A 20,575-nucleotide genomic window follows, 5' to 3' on the forward strand; every position below is an offset into this window, starting at 1 on the left:
CATCAAGGCGGTGGCCCGTTCCTGTAGGTTCATGCTCTACAACATCCGCAGAGTACGACCCTGCCTCACACAGGAAGCGGCGCAGGTCCTAATCCAGGCACTTGTCATCTCCCGTCTGGATTACTGCAACTCGCTGTTGGCTGGGCTCCCTGCCTGTGCCATTAAACCCCTACAACTCATCCAGAACGCCGCAGCCCGTCTGGTGTTCAACCTTCCCAAGTTCTCTCACGTCACCCCGCTCCTCCGCTCTCTCCACTGGCTTCCAGTTGAAGCTCGCATCCGCTACAAGACCATGGTGCTTGCCTACGGAGCTGTGAGGGGAACGGCACCTCAGTACCTCCAGGCTCTGATCAGGCCCTACACCCAAACAAGGGCACTGCGTTCATCCACCTCTGGCCTGCTCGCCTCCCTACCACTGAGGAAGTACAGTTCCCGCTCAGCCCAGTCAAAACTGTTCGCTGCTCTGGCCCCCAATGGTGGAACAAACTCCCTCACGACGCCAGGACAGCGGAGTCAATCACCACCTTCCGGAGACACCTGAAACCCCACCTCTTTAAGGAATACCTAGGATAGGATAAGTAATCCTTCTCACCCCCCCCCCCTTTTAAGATCTAGATGCACTATTGTAAAGTGACTGTTCCACTGGATGTCATAAGGTGAATGCACCAATTTGTAAGTCACTCTGGATAAGAGCGTCTGCTAAATGACTTAAATGTAAATGTAAAGAAAGCATTTGGACGACAGTTGAAGGTGTAGCTGAACATACAGGTTTGAAAAGGAACACCATGTATGATGTCTGATTATCAGAAGTATTGTAAATGATAGCACACCACCCACCCACTCATGTTCAGGCTTTACTCTGATCACCCTGTCGCTGGCCGCCTTTGGGGAGGGTGTATAGTGTGAAAGGCCGAAACACCCTAGGAACCAAAGGTACACTACTGACGATGCGCTCCCCAAATTTCACCACGCTCACTGTTCATTAACTCTTGGAAGTGCTTGCACAAAGGATAGTAACATCTCATCCTGTGTTCTTGGAATCTGAGCTTTGGTTTGTTGCTTGGTGATTGTCATCTTCAGTGTCTAATTATGAACTAAAAAAAAGATGCACATAAGGTGTGAACTGTTTCTTTGTGTTCATACCTCTGCTGGAACATTTCTAGGAAAGTTCCCCCAGAGTGTGGAACTATATAACGAGGTCCCTTGGGGACTTCCTACCACAGCTACAGTTATTTTTTGATTGAACCTTTATTTAACTAGGCAAGTCAGTTAAGAACAAATTCTTATTTACAAAGACGGCCTACCAAAAGGCAAAAGGCCTCCTGCGGGGACGGGGGCCTGGTATTTTAAAAAATATATAAAAAATACTATATAAATATAGGACAAAACACACAACATTACATAGAGACCTAAGACAACAACATAGCAAGGCAGCAACACATGACAACACAGCATGGTAGCAACATAACAACATGGTACAAACATTATTGGGTACAGATAACAGCACAAAGGGCAAGAAGGTCAAGAATACATCACGTAAAGCAGCCACAACTGTCAGCAAGGGTGTCCATGATTGAGTCGTTGAATGAATAGATTGAGATAAAACTGTCCAGTTTGAGTGTTTGTTGCAGCTCGTTCTTGTCGCTAGCTGCAGCGAACTGAAAAGAGGAGCGAACCAGGGATGTATTTGCTTTGGTGACCTTTAACAGAATGTGACTGGCAGAACGGGTGTTGTATGTGGAGGGGGGAGTGAGGCCTAAGAGGGTTTTATAAATAAGCATCAACCAGTGGGTATTGCGACAGGTGTACAGAGATGACCAGTTTACAGAGGAGTATAAAGTGCAGTAATGTGTCCTATACAGTTGATGCATTGAGCTTTGCCTCCCCTAACTTCCCTTTCAAGTCTACGTACAGGTGTAATATGATGTGTTATCACACACAACGATTCATAATTGACAACACTGTAATGTACATTCAATTTCACAAAATCAACCTGGCACATGCTTCCGTCAATATTGACCTTATTGAGGCTCTGTGCAATAAAATACAAAAATGAATTCAGTCATACTGTACCTAAATGGAGCAGGGATATTTTAAACATTACCACCAGTATACAGACTGGTTTTACATCCAGGATGTTAATGAACAAGATAACATGTTTTTTTTCTTAGAAAATGAGTACATTTACATTGGCTGTAAACTTTTAAGCAAAAACCTCAAAATAACTAGCAAACATTCAATCACAGCTTCCATATCCCAATGGCTTTCACAGTGTAGTCCCTCTGATCAACTTAAACCAAACCCCTCAATGCTTTACAAACACTGTAACATCATAGTCCTGTTCCACTGTTGTCTCTGAGTCCTTTTGTCCTGTTGTCCCGAGTACCTTGCCCCTCCACTTGAAGGGCCACTGGGTGGGGGTCGGGTTACTGTGACAGCTCAGTTGGGGGTCATGCAGCAGGTTCCACATGAGCCAGATCTGTGGCACTGTCAGGCTGTGTACCACCATCAGCTCCCTGTAGAAACAAGGGTCAAACACCTGGAGGTGGGGAGCAGCAGAGGGGCGCACAATGCCAAATGTACGAAAACCCTCATGGTGTGACGGTTTCACTCCAATTCTCTGTAAGCACATGCCTAAGAACACATCGTCGATAGGGAATAGTTCTACCTGCTGACACGCTTCACTCAGCCGCCTGGCGGTGTGACCAGACATCACAAAGCCCCCCCCTCCAGCATATGACGGATACATTGTCTGGCCGTACACAAACTCAGGCACAAAGTACTTGCTGCTGCGCCGGCGGATGGGGCGGGCATGATGGATTATATCACCCACAAAGAGGTCCTTATCAGGCTTCTGACCCTTCATCATCTCCAGAATGTTCTCAATATTCACATAGACATCAGCGTCACCTTTGAAGATGAACTGGACATTGGAGCAGCTGTCATTCACCCACTGGAGGAAGTGGGTCTCTTTAAGTGTCAAGTTGAAAAATGTGTCATCAAAGTCCCAGAGGAGAATGTCCCCAAAGGTGTGGCTCTCGTAGGCAAGGAGCCGGTCCCAGAAAGGCAGGGCGGTCTTGTTCCTGGGCACCCCAAGGAGGAATACAGTCTTTACTGTCTGCCCATCCTGGAGAACACCCTCTCTTCCCCAGGTGCGCCGCACTACCTGTCTCCTTTCAAAGTCTGCCACTACTGACTTGATAGCAATGAGCATGTAGGGCTCGCCTGAGCACTTCCCTAGCTGGTCCATCAGCAGTCTGAAGTCCCGGTTGTCCTTATCCCTCAGGTAACCCTCAAAGTCAAAAGGTGGTCGTGTGGGTAAAACCGGAACAGCCTTTGTCCCCTCATCTTTCTTTGACTTAGATTTGGATTTAGACTGAAGTTTAGACTTGGGGTATGTCTGAGACTTAGAATGGGACTGATGCGGAGACTGGCACTTTGTCTTGTCTGGGGGCGTAGAAGGGACCCGTTTAGTTACATGGCTCTCTGGTGGGGGCCCTAAAAGAGCGCGTGAGCTGGTACAGCCCTGCTCTAACTGCCAGGTGTCCCAGGTGGAAGTGAAGCCTTGATGGGCATACAACATCAGACAGAGTAGCCCCAACATGAGCAGGGTGCACAGAACATCTTTTATATGAATTCTCCTCATTGTGTCCGACTGAACCTATTTCCCTCTGATTTTATTTACCACTCTTTTCCCATTTATCTTTATTTTCCTCTCCCTCAGGATCTGAGATCAGAAAGTGCCACACAGCATCCTGGGAGGATTTCATAATACTGATCATCCATGCAAAGGTTTTCTGGATGTTTTCCAACCGGATTGTTTCCATTCATTGAGTGAACATAATGACAGGGAACAGTTATGACCCTGAGGTCCTGACAATTTATTCTCCGTAACCCAACACTCTGCAGTCTTGATGTTTCTCCTGCAGTATGTGAGGGGTTTTCCCTTTAGTCAATGACACTCATTCCATCCCATCTCATCAGCAGGCTCTGCTCCTTGACATGAAGATATATCACATGAGTATTAAACATAAAAGGGGAGGAACAAAAGTACATTTTATATTTTACTTTTATATTTACAGTTATTTACATAGTATAATTTATTTTCTGTTTTTCATTTAAGTTATTATTAATAAATGATCTCTGCAGTTGCAATCGTTCAAACTAATTTCCCCAAATTCCCAGAACTATTTGCAAGAATAAATCTTCCTATAAACAGACACGCCCCCTACGGTTTCCCGATTACGATTGAATTTAGGTTTAGGAGTGTTTTAATTATGCATATTTGGTACAACAGCCGAAGCTGTAACATGTGTTTACCAAAACAACATGCAGATAGAACATTCACTAATTGCGTCTGAGGCATATGTCGATTCTGATACGCTCGCAAGAAAGGCAGCGCTGCACTCGGATCAGTATTCTCCCTTTCAAATATTTACCTACAAATCAGCTCCTAGAGAGATATCACCTATGGCTACAAATATTGCGGCAGCTTATTCTAATACTCACCCTAAAATAGTGCACTAAATCAAGAGGTTCCACATCATTAAATATATTGAGGCAAAAATTACAGACAGTAACGTACAAATAGCTAAATAAAAATAAATTGAATAAACATGACATTTGTTTTAATATCATTGAAAAACAGCATATTGGTATACGTAGCCAATCTGTATTCGAATAAACACCGCGGTTTTCATTTAATCATATTTGTATCCTTCGCATTTAGTAACAATTGCAAAGAAATTGGAAACCTTATATTTGTAGTCACAGTCTCTTTAAAGTTATCTGTAGTCACAGAAAGACAAATAAACATCTGGCTTTTGTTTAGCGGAGATCTGTGTATAAAGTGAGGCGGAAGGACAAAAAAACATCTAATGGACGACCCACTTAGCTGTTCTACGACTGTTCTGAGACAGTCGTTAAATAACGAGCGTTTTCAAGAGTAACTTTACTGATGGATGGTTTTGGGAAACGGATTTGACGATGTTCCTACGAAAGTTCGAACGATGAATTTAGCCTTAAAATACGTTTGGGAAAACGGACCCAGACCATCTCCCAGTTGTCTAGCATTCAAATGACACCACAGAAGAAGCAATGGAAAAACGTGATTCCCCAAAAACACGCCACTTTCAATACAGCTACCACCGGAAATGACGTTTTCGTAGCAGGTTGGGAGAATTTATGAAGCTGGTTAGGAGAAATAACGTAGCAGTTTAGGATAATTAGGTTAAGGTTAGGAACTTGGGTAAGGTTAGGGTTAGATAAAACGCTCTCCTAACCTGCTACAAAAAGTCACTTCTGTAGCTGTGCTCCATCGAAGTGGGGTGTTTTTAAAATAAAATGTTCCAAAACATTTCGAAGAATGACTACATTGACATTCCCTCTTATAGGACGTAGCCCCAAATCGGATCTCAGGTTAAACTGTACATAAGATTCCTAAATAGAAAAGCATATCCTGTGTTCATTAGAACATAGTGTTCCTAACGTAATGCTCATATTAATATCCTTCATAAATGTAACTACCATGCAGTTTATAGCTTGAAAAAATGCATCTTTGAACAAAACAACTAAACGTATTTTACGCATTTTGCACATGCCTTTACCCTCAAAGGAATAATTGTGTTGCATATATTATATATCCTACCATGACGCATTACATTTACATGTAATTGCCAGACTGTTGCATATTTGCATATCACAGGGAGCCCTATATTGAATAACCGCGTTTGTATTGTAATCAGTATACAGTATGTGTACAAAGTATCCTGCACATCAGTCATCATTCTTACCACGACAGATTAAAGTCACCAAAGCAATTATATAGCGCCACTGCCAAACCCGGGAACATCTGGTTTCTGTATGAAATCTGCAGTCTCAGACTGTAGGAAAGCTGGGGTCCAACCTGGGTCCAACATAAACGAGGTTTAAAATTGAGAGAAAACACATTACATGAATACAGACGTACTTGGTTTGGAGGCTCTGTAAGGAGTTAACTTTTGGAGAAATGTGCAAAACTGGCACGACACCGTTTTAACCGTGTTTTTTACACTGGCCACGTGACACGTGTGGGAGTCGCAGGTTCAGCTAACAGCTAAGCAACTGGAGACAGACTCCCACGAATTTGGAGGAAGGGGAAGGGGGCATAATGATGAAGACCTAGCATACTTATTTGTCCGACAGTGTACTTTTATGGTGATCGTTGCAATATGGGACAATCTGTTCTTTTAGCCCTTAGCGGTCTAAAATGGCTGCAAATTAGGAGCATGACTCACTTCACATGGTGAGACAGACATGAAATACATTTATTTAACCGAGAAGACTTGAATACAAATACTACAAAGAAAAACTCAAAACACAGACAAATTAAGTTATAAGACAGTCATTTAATTTAGTTACATTTCTTTCTGCACACACATAATACAGTTCCCTGTCTATTTACAATCTACAAAAAGTAAACATGTATCTCACTCTGCTGGTCCCATTTACCATTCAAGGAGTATAGTTCTTTGGCTACAAAACAACATATACAAGTTGACAGTTACTCCCAACCACTGACTCCTCTAAAACATCACTGCTGCCCAATGGCACCTGGGGGTCCAGGTGAGGCCTGTTTCTTCTTCTGGCCAAGCCACTAGAGAACTAGTCTTTCTTCTCTCATGTAAAGCCTCCCCCCATTGCTCCCCCAGACTGGCCTCTCAGGGATTCCAATCCCTTCAGGATTTCAGGCAACCTGAGTGCGGTGCCCTCAGGAAGAGGCTGTGCCTGCTTTCATGATCTTGAACAGGACGTTGACATTGTTGTTTTTGATAGCGTCTCGGCAGGCTGTGATAACCTGATTCTTTGGCTTTCCCACTGAGAGAAACAAAGAGGAAGAGAGGTTAGCAGAGATCTGAAACCTTTAAAACACATATTAAATTCTCTTCAAACCTGATGCTTCACTAATCTCCGCCAACCCCTACTCACCTCTCAGTCTCCCTGCCCTCTGAATGGCCTGGTTGACAGATTTAAGGCAAGCGAGGAGAGCATTGTGATTGTTGGATCGGATCTTGTACTCATTGATCAGGTCTCTGTTCAGGTCATAGAGCTCAATGTAGCGCTTCTTCATGTTCCTTCTGTCAGGCACAAAGAAAGATGAAGGGATTAAAAAGAAAAACAGGTCATTATCACCTTATCGACCCATGCAAATGAATCCTACAGAAAAATCATGGAGCTGGTGGTTGGTGTGTTGTCACTCACATGTCACCCATGAGCCGTGCGTCCTCTGCCTGCACCAGCATGTTACGGATGTGATTAGAATGATCTGCTATGGCCGCCGTCAGCTTTTGGTGGACAGAGTGATAGTCATCTACCTGTTAAAACAATTGATTACAAAAATATGTTAGTCCTACCACACACAATAATGAGAGAAATGGTTGGTAATGAGATAAATACTATTGGTGTGGAGGCTGAGGTGGGGAGTTTACCTCAGTTAGGGTCGTTCGCAGCTCCCCAAAGTATGTGGGGAAGTCTGCCTCTGCCTGTAGGTCCTCTATGGCCAGGAAGGAGGCCAGTGATTGGACTAGATCCCCTGCCAGGTCTATGTCATCTGTGTTTAGTGTGATCTGATCGTAAAGAAAAGGGCAGGTGAAGGGTCCATTTCGAAATACTAGACATATCCTGTGCACAGCGATACGTGTTAGGACATGTAGACATACCTCTCCACTAGTGCTTAGCATGCTGATGGTGAGTAGTCCTCCGCCACGTAGAGAGGTGAACGTCACATCTGGGGTATCAATGCCCTCTAGTAGAAGGAAGTTCTGGTTCAACCACATGACCACCTAAAGAGAGAATATAGCCATTTGATAGTGACAGTAACATTACTATGGAGCAAAACGCCAGAAGGGCTCGGAAGTTGCCACAGGTGACAGCACATGAAAGTGTGTGTGTGTATAAGAGTAAGTGAGAGAAAGCGATAGAGTTTGTGCTCACTCTCTGTGGCCTGTCGTTGATGGTGAAGGTAACTTTCCCAGTAGGTTGGGGGGCCTCAGGCTCAACATTAAGATCATACATGGAGAAGCGAGGCAGCTGACGTGTGATCTCAAAGACGTGGAACTGACTGCTGCAGGAAACAGAAGAAGCACAATCAAATGACAAAATAATGTTGTTGTTTTTTATTGGACAGAGCTAAAGTTCCACTGAAACTACAACGTTTGGATAATAAGAGTGAATTTCATTTGGCAAATCAATACATCTATGCAGAGAACACATCTATGTCTCTTTCATCATTGAAATATGTGTACCTGCACTTGCCGCCAACAAAAGCTTTGATGTGTAGATCCACAGGGATATCTTTGGGGGGAATGATGGGAACACAGATAGAACCACATAGATTCTGGGCACTGGGATGTACCACATGACTTTCACCCTCAAAAATTCCCTCTGCGAAAATCAGCACGGCTCGAATTATGGTCTCTGTAGAAGGAATGCCAAGAGGTCAGTACCCAGCCCACTTACCACAGTAAGTCACATCAAATCAAAATCAAATAACATCACGTTACTGGTCGCATACACATATTTAGCAGATGTTATTGCAGGTGTAGCGAAATGCTTGTGTTCCTAGCTCCAACAGTGCAGTAATAAATACACGATGCTGAGAATTCTGGAATTATAGGATGGTGAGAGTCATTGGTTTCAATGTGGGACAGGCTGAGGTTTGGTCAGCTTGGTGAGTTTCTGTGTGGTTTTAGCTCTGTGTAAGTGAGCTGCTTACTGGGAATTGATGACAATGTAAATCTAGGACATGAGTGTGTTAGTGGTCCGTGAAGATGGTAAGGAGGGTATCTGTGTGGGGTGATGGTGTTTACCATTGGGCGTGGAGATGCTGAGCTCTATGTGTGACCTCTGGGACTCCGTGGCAGCTCTGACAGAGAGGACAGTCTGGAGCTGGGTATTGGCTGGTATCACCCCCATCTGGGTGTCCCGTTCTGAAGCTCCTGGGACAGCCTGCTACAGAGACACAGTCACACAGAGGTATTTTACACTATGACACAATCACCATGGGTGTGTAGTCTGTAAAGAGTTAAGAGGTGGGAGGATAGTAGTGTTCTCCTCACAGTAACTGAGAAAGTTTGTCTTTGAATGTTGGTCTGGGGTGTGGGTGTATGCTTGTACGGGCTTTAGCATTATATTCTTATAATATTAACTTCAGAGAGTTTCAGCACATCAATGAATGTAAAAGTGTGTTTGGTTGTAGCTTTATCCTCAAAGTTCTTTCTGTGAAAGTGTTTGTCAGTGTGTGTTCTTAGAAACCTTGGCATTCTCCTCATAGTTGCGTAGTTCCAGTAGCAGGTTCTGCCTGCGCTGACTCAGCTCTCGGATCAGATCCTGCTCCACACTGGAGTCCATCAGATTCCCCTTCATCTCCTTACTGGCAGGCAGGTAGCCACGCACTGACAACCAGTACACAACATATTGGATGTCACTTACTGAAAACATACACACAAATAAACAATATTCAATAGCCATGGTCTTTACCTTCTCCCTCCACAGAGGTACAGATTAGCTGTATCTGTCCATCCATGCGATAGTCCCCTTCCACCACTCCAGCCACAGAGGACGAGAAGTTGTCTTTGAAGATGACTTCACCTGTTCGATCGCTCCGTGCATCAATCTGTAAATGATGGTGAAGTCAAGGGGACTTACAACATTCCTTACACTTGGAGGAAAGGCTGGTGCCAAGTGCCAACCAGTTCCAGACAATGTGACAAAGTGAAGGATTAGAGAACTTTGGAAGACTCTCCTTGATTTGCGCCGTACTCATTTGAACAAATAGGTGCTAAATTGATTATCGACTGACACATCAAGGTGGTTTACCTTTCCATTGGACCAGCCTGTGATGAGTTCTACAACACCGTCAGCGTTAAGGTCAAATGCATGGATGCTCATTGCATGGTTCTTAGACTGCAGGGAGAAGGGGTAACCTTTACTGGCACATCTTTAAACATAAAGCTGGTGCAAGTTTAATATGCTTTGTGTAAAGTGACAGGGATGCATTTAGACAGAAAACTACCTAATATTCAGCCAATTCAAAACTTGCAGTACCTTGATTCTCCAGTAGCGGGCAGTGCGGTCATATACACCCACAGTGCCGTTGGCCAGAGCATAACCAAACCTGCTGCCATGCATATGACAGAGGGAGGTAACCGTCTGAATGACACAAAGAGAGAGCAATCAGCATACATTGTCTCTTTGCTGACACACAATGTACTATAAACATCAAGATCATAAAACATAATCAAATAGCATTAGAAACAACATGGCCTCATGTAAGATGAGCAATACCTCATTTTCAGCAATCTCAGACACAAGTTCGTCTTCTTTGAATACCCTAATGTCAAAGTCCTCTGATCCGACAAGAAGCTGTAAACACCAGACAAAAAAAACCACAATATATTACCCATTTTAGGATCTAGTATATGCCTATCTATTTAATAAAACAACATCTGAAATTGTTGAGCTTTATATTGCAAAGTATTTGCTTTCATCTTTGGATAAAAATTTAAATGCAACACCTCATTTTTTCCATCACCAGTAAAATCACAGAGCACCAATGATCGCACATTATCCCCCGTGACCTGAAAATGAACCCATAGAAACAGACATCAACAGTTATCACTTTTCTATTGCATAAAATTATTTTTATTTCAATTTCATTTTTGCACAACAGTTCACATAATCAAGAGAGTAAGAGGAACGCGAGCCATACCGTCCAGAACTGGTCATTTCCCTCATAGTCAAATCCTTGCAAAGCGCAGTTTCCTCCGATGATGGCGAGGGGCGACTCAATGTTCCCCAATTTCCCTAAAACAATGGCATTGGCCCCATCTGTCACCTACAGAGAATATGATGTGAAAAATGACATTACATCTTAATTTGCAACTTTGTATTCAGTTAATGATTCAGCAGGCAGATGGCTTATGTAATACTGCTGCTACAACATAATCATGAGGCTGTATTGATATGTTATAACATTGTGTCCAGTCCTTTGTATTGTCCTTGGTTCACCTCTCTGTAGAAGATGTCAGCATTGTCGTGTACGTCATAAGCCAGCAGGTTTGTCTGGGTGCCCACGAGGAGCGTGTCTCCAGTGGTGTTGGGTCCTAGTGTGCCAGCTGTCAGGCAGCTCACAGCCTGGTTGATATTGAGCAGAGAGATGTCCGAATCCTGGGCACTCTGACTCAGACGGTGGGCTGCCTGCCGCTGGCCACGTGTATGAGGGTTATGGATGAACACCTGATGGAAGAGAGAAGATTGAATAACTTCACTGGAGTGCTATGCTTCAATGCATACTTCATGCATACATGTAAATGGAGAAACTATGAAAGAGAACTGAGTGAGGCCATACCTTCCCTGCTTGTGTAGCTGCAGTGAGGCATGGGTGGATCCCATCAAACTTGCCCATTGTAACCATGCGAGGGTTGATTTTATGGTTCAGCTTGAGGGTGAATATAGGCACCAACATGGTGGCACAATCCTACAACAATAATAACCAATCATGGTACATATGGTGTGTGTGTGTATGTGTTCTGCTGGTTGCTTGTTTTGAGATGAGTATGAAATCGAATCATTACTGCTGGAGAAACAAGGATGTTGTATCATTCTTTCAATCTAGCAGATACTTGCAAACTACCCTAATGTTATAAACAGCTTACTCGTCGCCCGCTGGGTGTCCCGTTACCTAGCAACACTGGGCAGCTTGTCAAAGCTTTTCATCTACCTAATCCCTGTAGTTTGCTGCTCTCTAGTTAGCTATGTTCATTGGCTCCTCATTATCTTAAAAAATTGGCAACATTAGATAAACAGATAACTACAAAGATAGCATAGCTATGACCAATTAAAATAATGTTAGTACTCGAGTGCAAAATTTCAGTAGTTCACTTTCCCAATCATGAAGACATCCACGACTGGCACAAAACAGTCAGATTGATTGTAACTAGCTAGCATGCTAGCCACCATTTCCAGCTGCAACAAGACACGATATTTTTCAACAACATAAAAAGCATTGCATTTTACGCATATGAATGGAACATGTGATAAAGTGAGATGATATCTTACCGAAGTCCTCGATGTTTAGCTGTCTTTAACTGTCAACGTTTATGGGTTAGCTAGCTACAAGCATGCTATGCTAACGTCCGAATACAAGGCAACAAGATGCTTTCCCTCTTGCAAATGACGTAACTTGTCACTCAAATCTTCTGAAGTTACTGAGGGGGTTCGATGAATCTCACCCGGGGAGTCCGTGTATGCGTGTTCTGCACCGGATGAAAGTTGATTGCGTTCGTTTTGAAACCGTGCCGCGTTCAACGAATCAGATAATCGGAATTTTCCGCGTTTTCTAATTCCGATTAGGATGTGAACGCAGTGATGTGAACGCGAAATCAGCTCAAAACAAAGTGATTTAGGAGCACGTGGAGTAATGAGTAGGATTCTGTTTCACATGCAAAAGTGATTGCTTTTGAGCTTTATTCCCAATTAAAACGAGTTAGAAAATTCAAACATGTATTTCATGGACAAAACGATGTTGTAGGCTTCTGAACGATACACCATGATGCCTTGTTGACAAAATGACAGAGCAAGGAGCAGATTTGAGAAAGGCGTTCCTCCCTCCCCGCTTTCGCCTGATGACGTGTGGGGTTTTGCCCGGTTCAACCTTGGTCAGCATAAAATAACTCCCTCACTTTATCGCGAGCACAACACTACAGTACAAAGTGCTGTGAAGTAATCGTTGAATAAACAGGCTTCGTTAAATTCTTCAACAATAAGTAAAAAAAGGTTTAAATTATTTTTACTCCAAAAAACAAGTTCCTCACCGGGAAAACATGCATTATATTCCATTATACTATATGTTTCTGTATTGACCATGATTCATATTATGGTAAAGTACATGCTTAACTTTAACAAAAGTTAATATATCTTTATTTTATATGATGAAATATATATATTTTCATGATAGACTATCCTTGTTGTAGGCCAATGACAGTTCTGGTAGCATCACTGTTTTCAGTGTAATTAATTGTAGCTGGTACTGTCAGTGACTATTTGTATAACATTTCACAATGTTTGTGGTATGACACAGCTCAATTACTCAGGCAGGAGATTCTGGAAAAATACTAACACTCAGTCGACGAGCGCAAAAATACTAACACTCAGTCGACGAGCGCAAAAATACTAACACTCAGTCGACGAGCGCAAAGTGATTCATTCTCATTCGAATGTTGCTCACGAGTGCTGCCCGTGTGCAAATAAGGGGAGCATGGACATGGAAGCTCTCAACACAGCACCAATGACAGCAAATTCCCCCGGAAAAGTGACAAAAGAACAATTGCCCAACTGTTGTGTACCGTGTGCACTGCGCACAATAACGATGACTGTCCAGTCGAAAACCAGTCAACAATGTAGTGATTTATAGCCTAAATCGCCGTTTAAATCTATTTGTCATAAACACTATACATTCAAATGATTCACGACAAGTTTACATCTATAATTACATACATTTCTCTCATTCTAATCTATAGCCTACTAGTCCTAGATTAGATATGCCTATAGGCTATAACACTTTAAATCATCATGAATTTGAACAATACAGTTAGTGTGTCTGTAAAATAACAATATCTGGTAACTAAACGTTTAACGAAAGTCCAGACCCAGTGGGTTATTTGAAGGCATTCATAAATAAATAGCCATAATTGAATGAATCAATTGTCAACATGGTAATTAGGCTATGTAGGCTATTGAAACAATAGGCTACTATTCCCTTGATTGGCATGTTTTCGCGCTAGATAATAAACCGTGTGCAAGCAAGCCTATTAATGATCTGTCTGCGTGAACGCGCGACTCTGTTCTGCACACGGCACCTGTCTGCCCCGGACGATATAAAGTCGAAGTCTCGCTAGTTAGAAATTAAAAGCTGACAACACACCACTGACACCCAGCCAAACTACTACAATCCATTCGGATAAAGAAGGGAGCTCAAAAACTGGAAAATGGATCCTTGTGAATGCTCCAAAAGTAAGTTATGTATATTGATACATTTATCAAGACTATAGGCTATGGATACGCCTTAAACGTATTTCTAAAATCTTAACAGGCTAATTACCAATTAGCTAACTCAACTGTTTATTTATAGCTGGATCTTGCAACTGCGGTGGATCCTGCAAGTGCTCCAACTGCGCATGCACCAGTTGTAAGAAAGCAAGTAAGTGGTTCTATTCTAAATCCAACTAGTGTTATGAGGCCAATGGTATTTTTCTTATCGCTGGTGGCACTTTAAAGCCCCTTGGTAAGCCTAATTAACCTCAATTGCCTCATTAGGTGGCAACTAAATAGTCTTTGGTCATCACTAATCGATTATTTTTCGACCCATCAGGTTGCTGCGACTGCTGTCCCTCCGGCTGCAGCAAGTGTGCCTCAGGCTGCGTGTGCAAGGGCAGGACTTGTGATACCAGCTGTTGTCAGTGAGGCCTGTGTATGACATCACAATGCAGTCCATTCCCTATGACTATGAAGTTGTACCATCTTGAGCATAGCTTTTGTACTTTGTCAAATGTAAGGAAATAAATTGCATGTAACTTATTCAAGTTTCTTTGATTAACTTGGGTTACTGGAGTTGTTGGGCTTTGGGACATAAGAGGTCAATCATGTTTTCTGTGCTCCAAAAAGAGCGATTGCACACTCCTAGGAAACCAGTTTTTCATATTACTAAAATGGTTAAGTTGAGGCACAATTGCAAGCTTGATCACCTTAACCAGCCAGCACAGCAGATGGCGTGACAGCTGACTACTACAAAGCGTAAGGTCTTGTTGGAAAATGAGGCATGATTGCTGAGTGTTATAGTCCTTGGTGGAACCAGAACTCTTTAACATGAAAAAGCGTTGTGGAAGCTATTGCTAAAGAATCTAAAGATGCCGCAGCGCTATTCCAAGTGGGATGCACTGATGGGTTCGTGCTGACTGTGACCACCAGGTAAATGGCATCCTTGACTGCATGAACAAGATGTATGTCAAGTGGCATATAAGGAGATGTATACCTAAAATATGGAGGGTGAGGTAGGTTGGAAGAGGGTGAGCATGAGTCAAATGGAGGGTTTGTTAAAGTGTGAATTGGAGGTGACGTTTTCAGGTCAGGATGAATAAGTGGACCCTTGCCTTTCGGCTGATCTATTTGTGGTTTCAGTGTGGGTGTAAAGCGTTTTGGTGCTGTGGATTCGGTGTGGGTAACCAGAAGTGGTCTTGAGAGCGTTTCTGCTGGTCAGAAGGAGCAGGCTCTCCAAATGGGGACAAAAGATATGAATTTCAAGAAAGGTGCGCCATTGAAAGGAGTGATTACTGGGGTAGCAGTGAAAGTTAACCAACTGAAGGGGGAAGATTCCTGGTGTTTGGTGCGACGTGGAGTGAGTGGTGAAACGAGTTCAGTTCTTTTGTGTTTTGATATAGTCTTTGCCCGACAAAGTGATAGAATGTTATCCCGTTAGAACCTTTGTGCCGAATACATTACGTTTCAGGTGTCAAGCTTATGGGCATGAGACAAATGTGTAGCATTGGGGAGAGTAGTGGTATGTGTTAATTGTTGGGGTGGGGAAATGGGGATCTGAAATGTCCGGTGAGAGGCAGGTTGAGGTTTCCAGGGTTATAGTGCAGAAGTTGTCATGCTGAGGAAGATAGGTCAAGGGGGAGGGATCCTGAGAGGAGTGGCGTGTAGTAGATCTGTACCAGTACAGATCGATAGGACAAGTGATGTTTCAGTAAGATTAGATTTATAGCAATGGTTATCAATTGTATTGCAGGAATGGAACATCAAGGTGCAGAAAATTGAGGTTGTGGTGGCAGCTGCAGAGGTATTTTGGTGTGCAAGCTCTTGACGACAGAATTACAGGATGTGTTGAGTGGTAGGGTCCCACCCTTTCAAATTTTATTGGTCACATGTGTTTAGCAGATGTTATTGCGGGTGTAACGAAATGCTTGTGCTTCAAGCTCCGACAGTGCAGTAATATCTAAAAAGTAAGATCTAACAGTTTCGTAACATATACCCAAAATACACGTACATCGAAGGAATGGATTAAGACTTATTTTATTTAACATGAACTAAGCAAGTCAGTTAAGAACAAATTCTTATTTACAATGACGGCCTAGGAACAGTGGGTTAAATGTCTTGTTCTGGGGCAGAACGACAGATTTTTACCTCGTCAGCTAGGCTGCCGCCCCTATACATATATGCATACAGTGCAATGAAAAAGTACTTAACCCCCTTCCTGATTTTTTTTTTGTTTGCACTTTTGTCACACTTAAATGTTTCAGATCAAACAAATGTAAATATTACACAGAGAACCCAAGTAAACACAAAATGCAGTTTAAGTTAATTTATTAAGGGGAAAAAAGCTATCTGAACCTTCATGGCCCTATGTGGAAAAATTGTCCCCTAAACCTAAACTGATTGTGCCACCCTCAGCAGCAAAAACTGCAATCAAGTATTTGCGATTACTGGCAATGAGTCTTTCACATCGCTATAGAGGAATTTTAGCCCAATCTTTGCAGAATTGTTTTAATTCAGCCACATTGGAGGGTTTGAGCATGAACCGCCTTTAAGGTCACGCCACAGCATCTCAATCAGATTCAAGTCTGGACTTTGACTAGGCCTCTTAAACCTTAATTTAGTTTTTTAAAGCCATTCCGAGTTGGACTAGCTGGTGTGTTTTGGATCATTGTTCTGCTGCAGAACCCAAGTGCGCTTCAGCTTGAGGTCACGAACAGATGGCCTTTGGGATTTTTTGGAGAGCAGAATTCATGGTTCCATCAATCACAGCAAGTCGTCCAGGTCCTGAAGCAGTAAACCAGACCATCACACTAACACCACCATTTTATTTTATTTTACCTTTATTTAACTAGGCAAGTCAGTTAAGAACAAATTCTTATTTTCAATGACGGCCTAGGAACAGTGGGTTAACTGCCTGTTCAGGGGCAGAACGACAGATTTGTACCTTGTCAGCTCAGGGGTTTGAACTTGTTTGAACCTTCCGGTTACTAGTCCAACGCTCTAACCACTAAGCTACCCTGCCGCCCCACCATATTTGACTGTTGGTATGTTCTTTTTCTGTAATGCTGTGTTACTTTTACACCAGATGTAACGGGACGCACACCTTCCAAAGAGTTCAGCTTTTGTCTCGTCAGTCCACAGAATATTTTCCCAAAAGTCTTGGGGATCATCAAGATGTTTTCTGCCAAAAGTGAGATGAGCCTTTGTTCTTTTTGGTCAGCAGTGGTTTTCGTCTTGGAACTCTGCCATGGATGCCATTTTTGCCCAGTGTCTTATGGTTGAGTCATGAACACTGACCATAACTGAGGCAAGTGAGGCCTGCCGTTCTTTAGATGTTGTGGGTTCTTTTGTGACCTCTTAGATGAGTCGTCGCTGCGCTCTTGGGGTAATTTTGGTAGGCCGGCCACTCCTGGGAAGGTTCACCACTGTTCCAAAGTTTCTCCATTTGTGGATAATGGCTCTCACCGTGGTTCGCTGGAGTCCCAACGCTTTAGAAATGGCTTTGTAACCCTTTCCAGACTGATAGATGTCAATTACTTTGTTTAATCTGTTCCTGAATTTCTTTGGATTGCGGCATGTCTTTCTTTTTGAGATATTTTGGCCTACTTCACTTCGTCTGACAGGTTCTATTTAAGTGATTTCTTGATTCCACAGGTCTGGCAGTAATCAGGCCTGGGTGTGGCTAGTGAAATTGAACTCGGCTTACCAAAAAATGTGATTAACCACAGTAAATTCATGATTTAACAAGGGGGGGAAATTACTTTGTCACATAGGGCCATGAAGGTTCGGATAGCTTTTTTTCCCTCAAATAAAATGATCACTTAACTGCATTTTGTGTTTACTTGTGTAATATTAAAATGTTTGATGATCTGAAACATTTTAAGTGTGACGTGCAAAAAAATACGACATCAGGAAGGGGGCAAATACTTTTTCACAGCAATGTATATGTCAGAGCGGCATTGGACTAAGACTCAGTGTATAGAGTACAGTATATACATATGAGATGGGTGATGCAATATTTACAAACAAGTAAAGTGACTAAGATACCATAGAATAGTATAGAGTACAGTTTACACATGAGATAAGTAATGCAAGATGGGAGACATTATTAAAGTGCCAAGTGTTTAATTTCCTTAAAGTGACTAGTGATTCCTAATCTATGTCTATAGGCAGCAGCCTCTGATGTGCTGGAGATGGCTGTTTAATAGTCAGTGGTTTAGGATAGAATACACTATATACATATGTAACAGCATAGCTTCCGTCCCTCTCCTCACCCCTACCTGGGCTCGAACCAGGGACCCTCCGCACACAACAACTGACACCCACAAATCATCGTTATCCATCGCTCCACAAAAGCCTCAAGCTCCGACAGTGCAGTAATATCTAAAAAGTAAGATCTAACAGTTTCGCAACATATACCCAAAATACACGTACATCGAAGGAATGGATTAAGACTTATTTTATTTAACATGAACTACGCAAGTCAGTTAAGAACAAATTCTTACTTACAATGACAGCCTAGGAACAGTGGGTTAACTGCCTTGTTCAGGGGCAGAACGACAAATCTTGACCTTGTCAGCTCGGGGATTCAATCTACCAACCTTTTGGTTGCTGGCCCAACGCGCTAACCACTAGGCTACCTGCCGCCCCAGTCTTCTTGCCCTGCTTAAATGTGGTGGTTCGCGCTTTCAGTTTTGCACGAATGCTCCCATCTATCCACGGTTTCTGGTTGGGGTAGGTTTTAATAGTCACAATGGGTACAACATCTCCTATGCATGCACTTCCTGATAAACTCATTCACCGTATCGGTATATGTGTCAATATTATTTCCTCAAGCTACTCTGAACATATCCCAGTTCACGTGATAAAAACATTCTTGAAGCATGGTTTCCGATTGGTCAGACCAGTGTTGAAATAGTCCTTACCACGGGTGCTTCCTGTTTGAGTGTCTACCTATAGGAGGGGAGGAGCAAGATGGAATCGTGGTCCGATTTGCTGAATGGAGGGCCGTATATGTATTCTGGAAGGTAGTATAGCAATGGTTGAGGGTTCTCGCAGCGTGAGTACAATAATCAATATGTTGATAGAATTTCGGGAGCCTTTTCCTCAAATTTGCTTTGTTAAAATCCCCAGCTACAATAAATGCAGCCTCGGGATATGTGGTTTCCAGTTTGCATAAAGTACAGTGAAATTCTTTGAGGGCAGTCATGGTATCCGCTGGGAGGAGACTTAAGTTTCTGTATATTATTACAGTTACACCATAAGTCGTTAATCATAAAATATATACCTCCACCCTTCTTCTTCCCAGAGATATATTTGTTCCTGTTGGCGCAATGTACTGAGAACCCAACTGGCTTTACAGAGTCAGACAGTGTATCTCGAGAGAGCCATGTTTTGGCGAAGGAGAGTATGTTACAATCACTGGTGTCTCTCTGAAAAGCAACTCTGGCCTTGAGCTCATCAATTTTATTATCCAGAGATTTGACATTAGTGAGTAAAATACTCGGGAGCGGTGGGTGGTGTGCACGCTTACTAAATCGTACCAGAAGAACGACTCGAGTACCTCTTCTCCGCCGGTGTTGTTTTTGGGTCAGCCTCTGGAATAAGTTATATTGTTCTGGGGAGAGCAAACAAAGGATCCACTCCAGGGAAGTCGTAATCCTGGTCGAAATGCTGGAAGTTCTGGTCGGTTATCTTCCTGGCTGTATGTAATGACACAAAACAATTCCTGAGCCAATAACGTAAAAAATAGTACTAAAACAAACAAAATACTGCAGAGTTGCAGGGTGTTGGCCTGAACTAGGACTACATAGATTAATAGCGGGATGGGGTTTTTTAAATAGATTTTTTAGTGAGTTTACTGTTAGATCGTAGGGTATTTGTTTATTTGTCATGTATTTATTTCAAGCAATGTATACGGGGTTTATACTCCAGTCTAGTAGGTGGCGGTATTACAACATGTATTGGATGCCAACCGCTATTAAACCTCATCGAAGAAGAATAATACGAGGCCTCATCCAATCAGACTAGACCTCAGAAGTGCCGGGGTAAAATGTATGTCCGACTGGAAAACAAATGAGATGAGCACAAAAGAGTGAAAACAACTGTCAAAACTACTATTTGTGGAACAGGAAAGGATCATTTGCTATCTAGGATTCATGTAAGTTACCCAGCTAATACGCGTTACAACTAGTTATGAACCTGCCGTTGCATGTCACTAGCTTAGCTATAGTTAACTTGCTAAAGTGCTAGCTTGCTTTGTACCTGTAAACGAACTGATTCTTAAATGTGTAATTCGTATTAGTGTTGTTAGCTTTGGGACACAATATCGGGAGTCTAATACACCGACTCCCGATGTTGTGGGCAGTCATCAAAGTCAATTATTCTAGGCTTTCCACGCTAGTTAGCTAGCTAGCCAGCCTAGTTGCTCATCGTGCCAAGGGGGCATGCGCGCGCTGGTTTCGATTCAGCTGTCATTGCGTGGCTGCATGCATCTTGATGCAAG

General features: G+C 42.7%; 3 protein-coding genes across 4 annotated transcripts in view; 1 reads left to right on the plus strand and 2 right to left on the minus strand.

Moving 5' to 3' along the window:
- Positions 1-630: 630 nt before the first annotated feature.
- Positions 631-6,004, minus strand: LOC118401279 (UDP-GlcNAc:betaGal beta-1,3-N-acetylglucosaminyltransferase 9-like). Its single transcript, XM_035798662.2, has one exon. The coding sequence runs from the start codon at positions 3,644-3,646 to the stop codon at positions 2,306-2,308; it is 1,341 nt and encodes a 446-aa protein (XP_035654555.1). The 5' UTR covers positions 3,647-6,004; the 3' UTR covers positions 631-2,305.
- Positions 6,005-6,366: 362 nt separating this feature from the next.
- LOC118401280 (Bardet-Biedl syndrome 2 protein homolog) lies at positions 6,367-12,616 on the minus strand. 2 transcript variants are annotated; one of them, XM_035798664.2, is made up of 18 exons: positions 12,097-12,616; positions 11,387-11,515; positions 11,047-11,274; positions 10,748-10,873; positions 10,554-10,616; positions 10,324-10,401; positions 10,084-10,188; positions 9,856-9,942; positions 9,517-9,652; positions 9,292-9,431; positions 8,847-8,988; positions 8,283-8,454; positions 7,972-8,098; positions 7,698-7,820; positions 7,467-7,604; positions 7,240-7,352; positions 6,967-7,115; positions 6,367-6,855 (listed from the first exon to the last, which is right to left on the minus strand). In XM_035798664.2, exons 2-18 carry the CDS (start codon positions 11,501-11,503, stop codon positions 6,749-6,751), a joined length of 2,151 nt encoding a protein of 716 aa, XP_035654557.1. In that variant the 5' UTR covers positions 11,504-11,515; positions 12,097-12,616; the 3' UTR covers positions 6,367-6,748. The 2 variants fall into 2 exon arrangements, with proteins under 2 accessions (XP_035654557.1, XP_035654556.1); XM_035798663.2 differs by having other exon boundaries at positions 7,972-8,101; positions 12,097-12,613.
- A 7,445-nt stretch (positions 12,617-20,061) lies between these two features.
- The window catches only part of LOC118401283 (nuclear pore complex protein Nup93-like), a 46,633-nt gene continuing 46,119 nt past the window's right edge, over positions 20,062-20,575 (plus strand). Inside the window, exon 1 of the mRNA XM_035798666.2 lies at positions 20,062-20,230. The gene's annotated coding sequence lies outside the window, so the exon portion shown is untranslated. The remainder of the gene's footprint in view (positions 20,231-20,575) is intronic.

Source organism: Oncorhynchus keta, chromosome 22 (assembly GCF_023373465.1).
Source record: "Oncorhynchus keta strain PuntledgeMale-10-30-2019 chromosome 22, Oket_V2, whole genome shotgun sequence".
NCBI classification, from domain to species: Eukaryota; Metazoa; Chordata; class Actinopteri; order Salmoniformes; family Salmonidae; genus Oncorhynchus; species Oncorhynchus keta.

Coding starts and splice junctions, on each gene's coding strand:
- LOC118401280 (XM_035798663.2), bottom strand. CDS start 11,503: ATGTTGGTGCCTATATTCACCCTCAAGCTGAACCATAAAATCAACCCT. Junction 7,821..7,971: donor TCAACGACAGGCCACAGAGA/GTGAGCACAAAC, acceptor TTCTCTCTTTAG/GTGGTCATGTGGTTGAACCA. Junction 6,856..6,966: donor GAGGGCAGGGAGACTGAGAG/GTGAGTAGGGGT, acceptor TGTTTCTCTCAG/TGGGAAAGCCAAAGAATCAG.
- LOC118401279 (XM_035798662.2), bottom strand. CDS start 3,646: ATGAGGAGAATTCATATAAAAGATGTTCTGTGCACCCTGCTCATGTTG.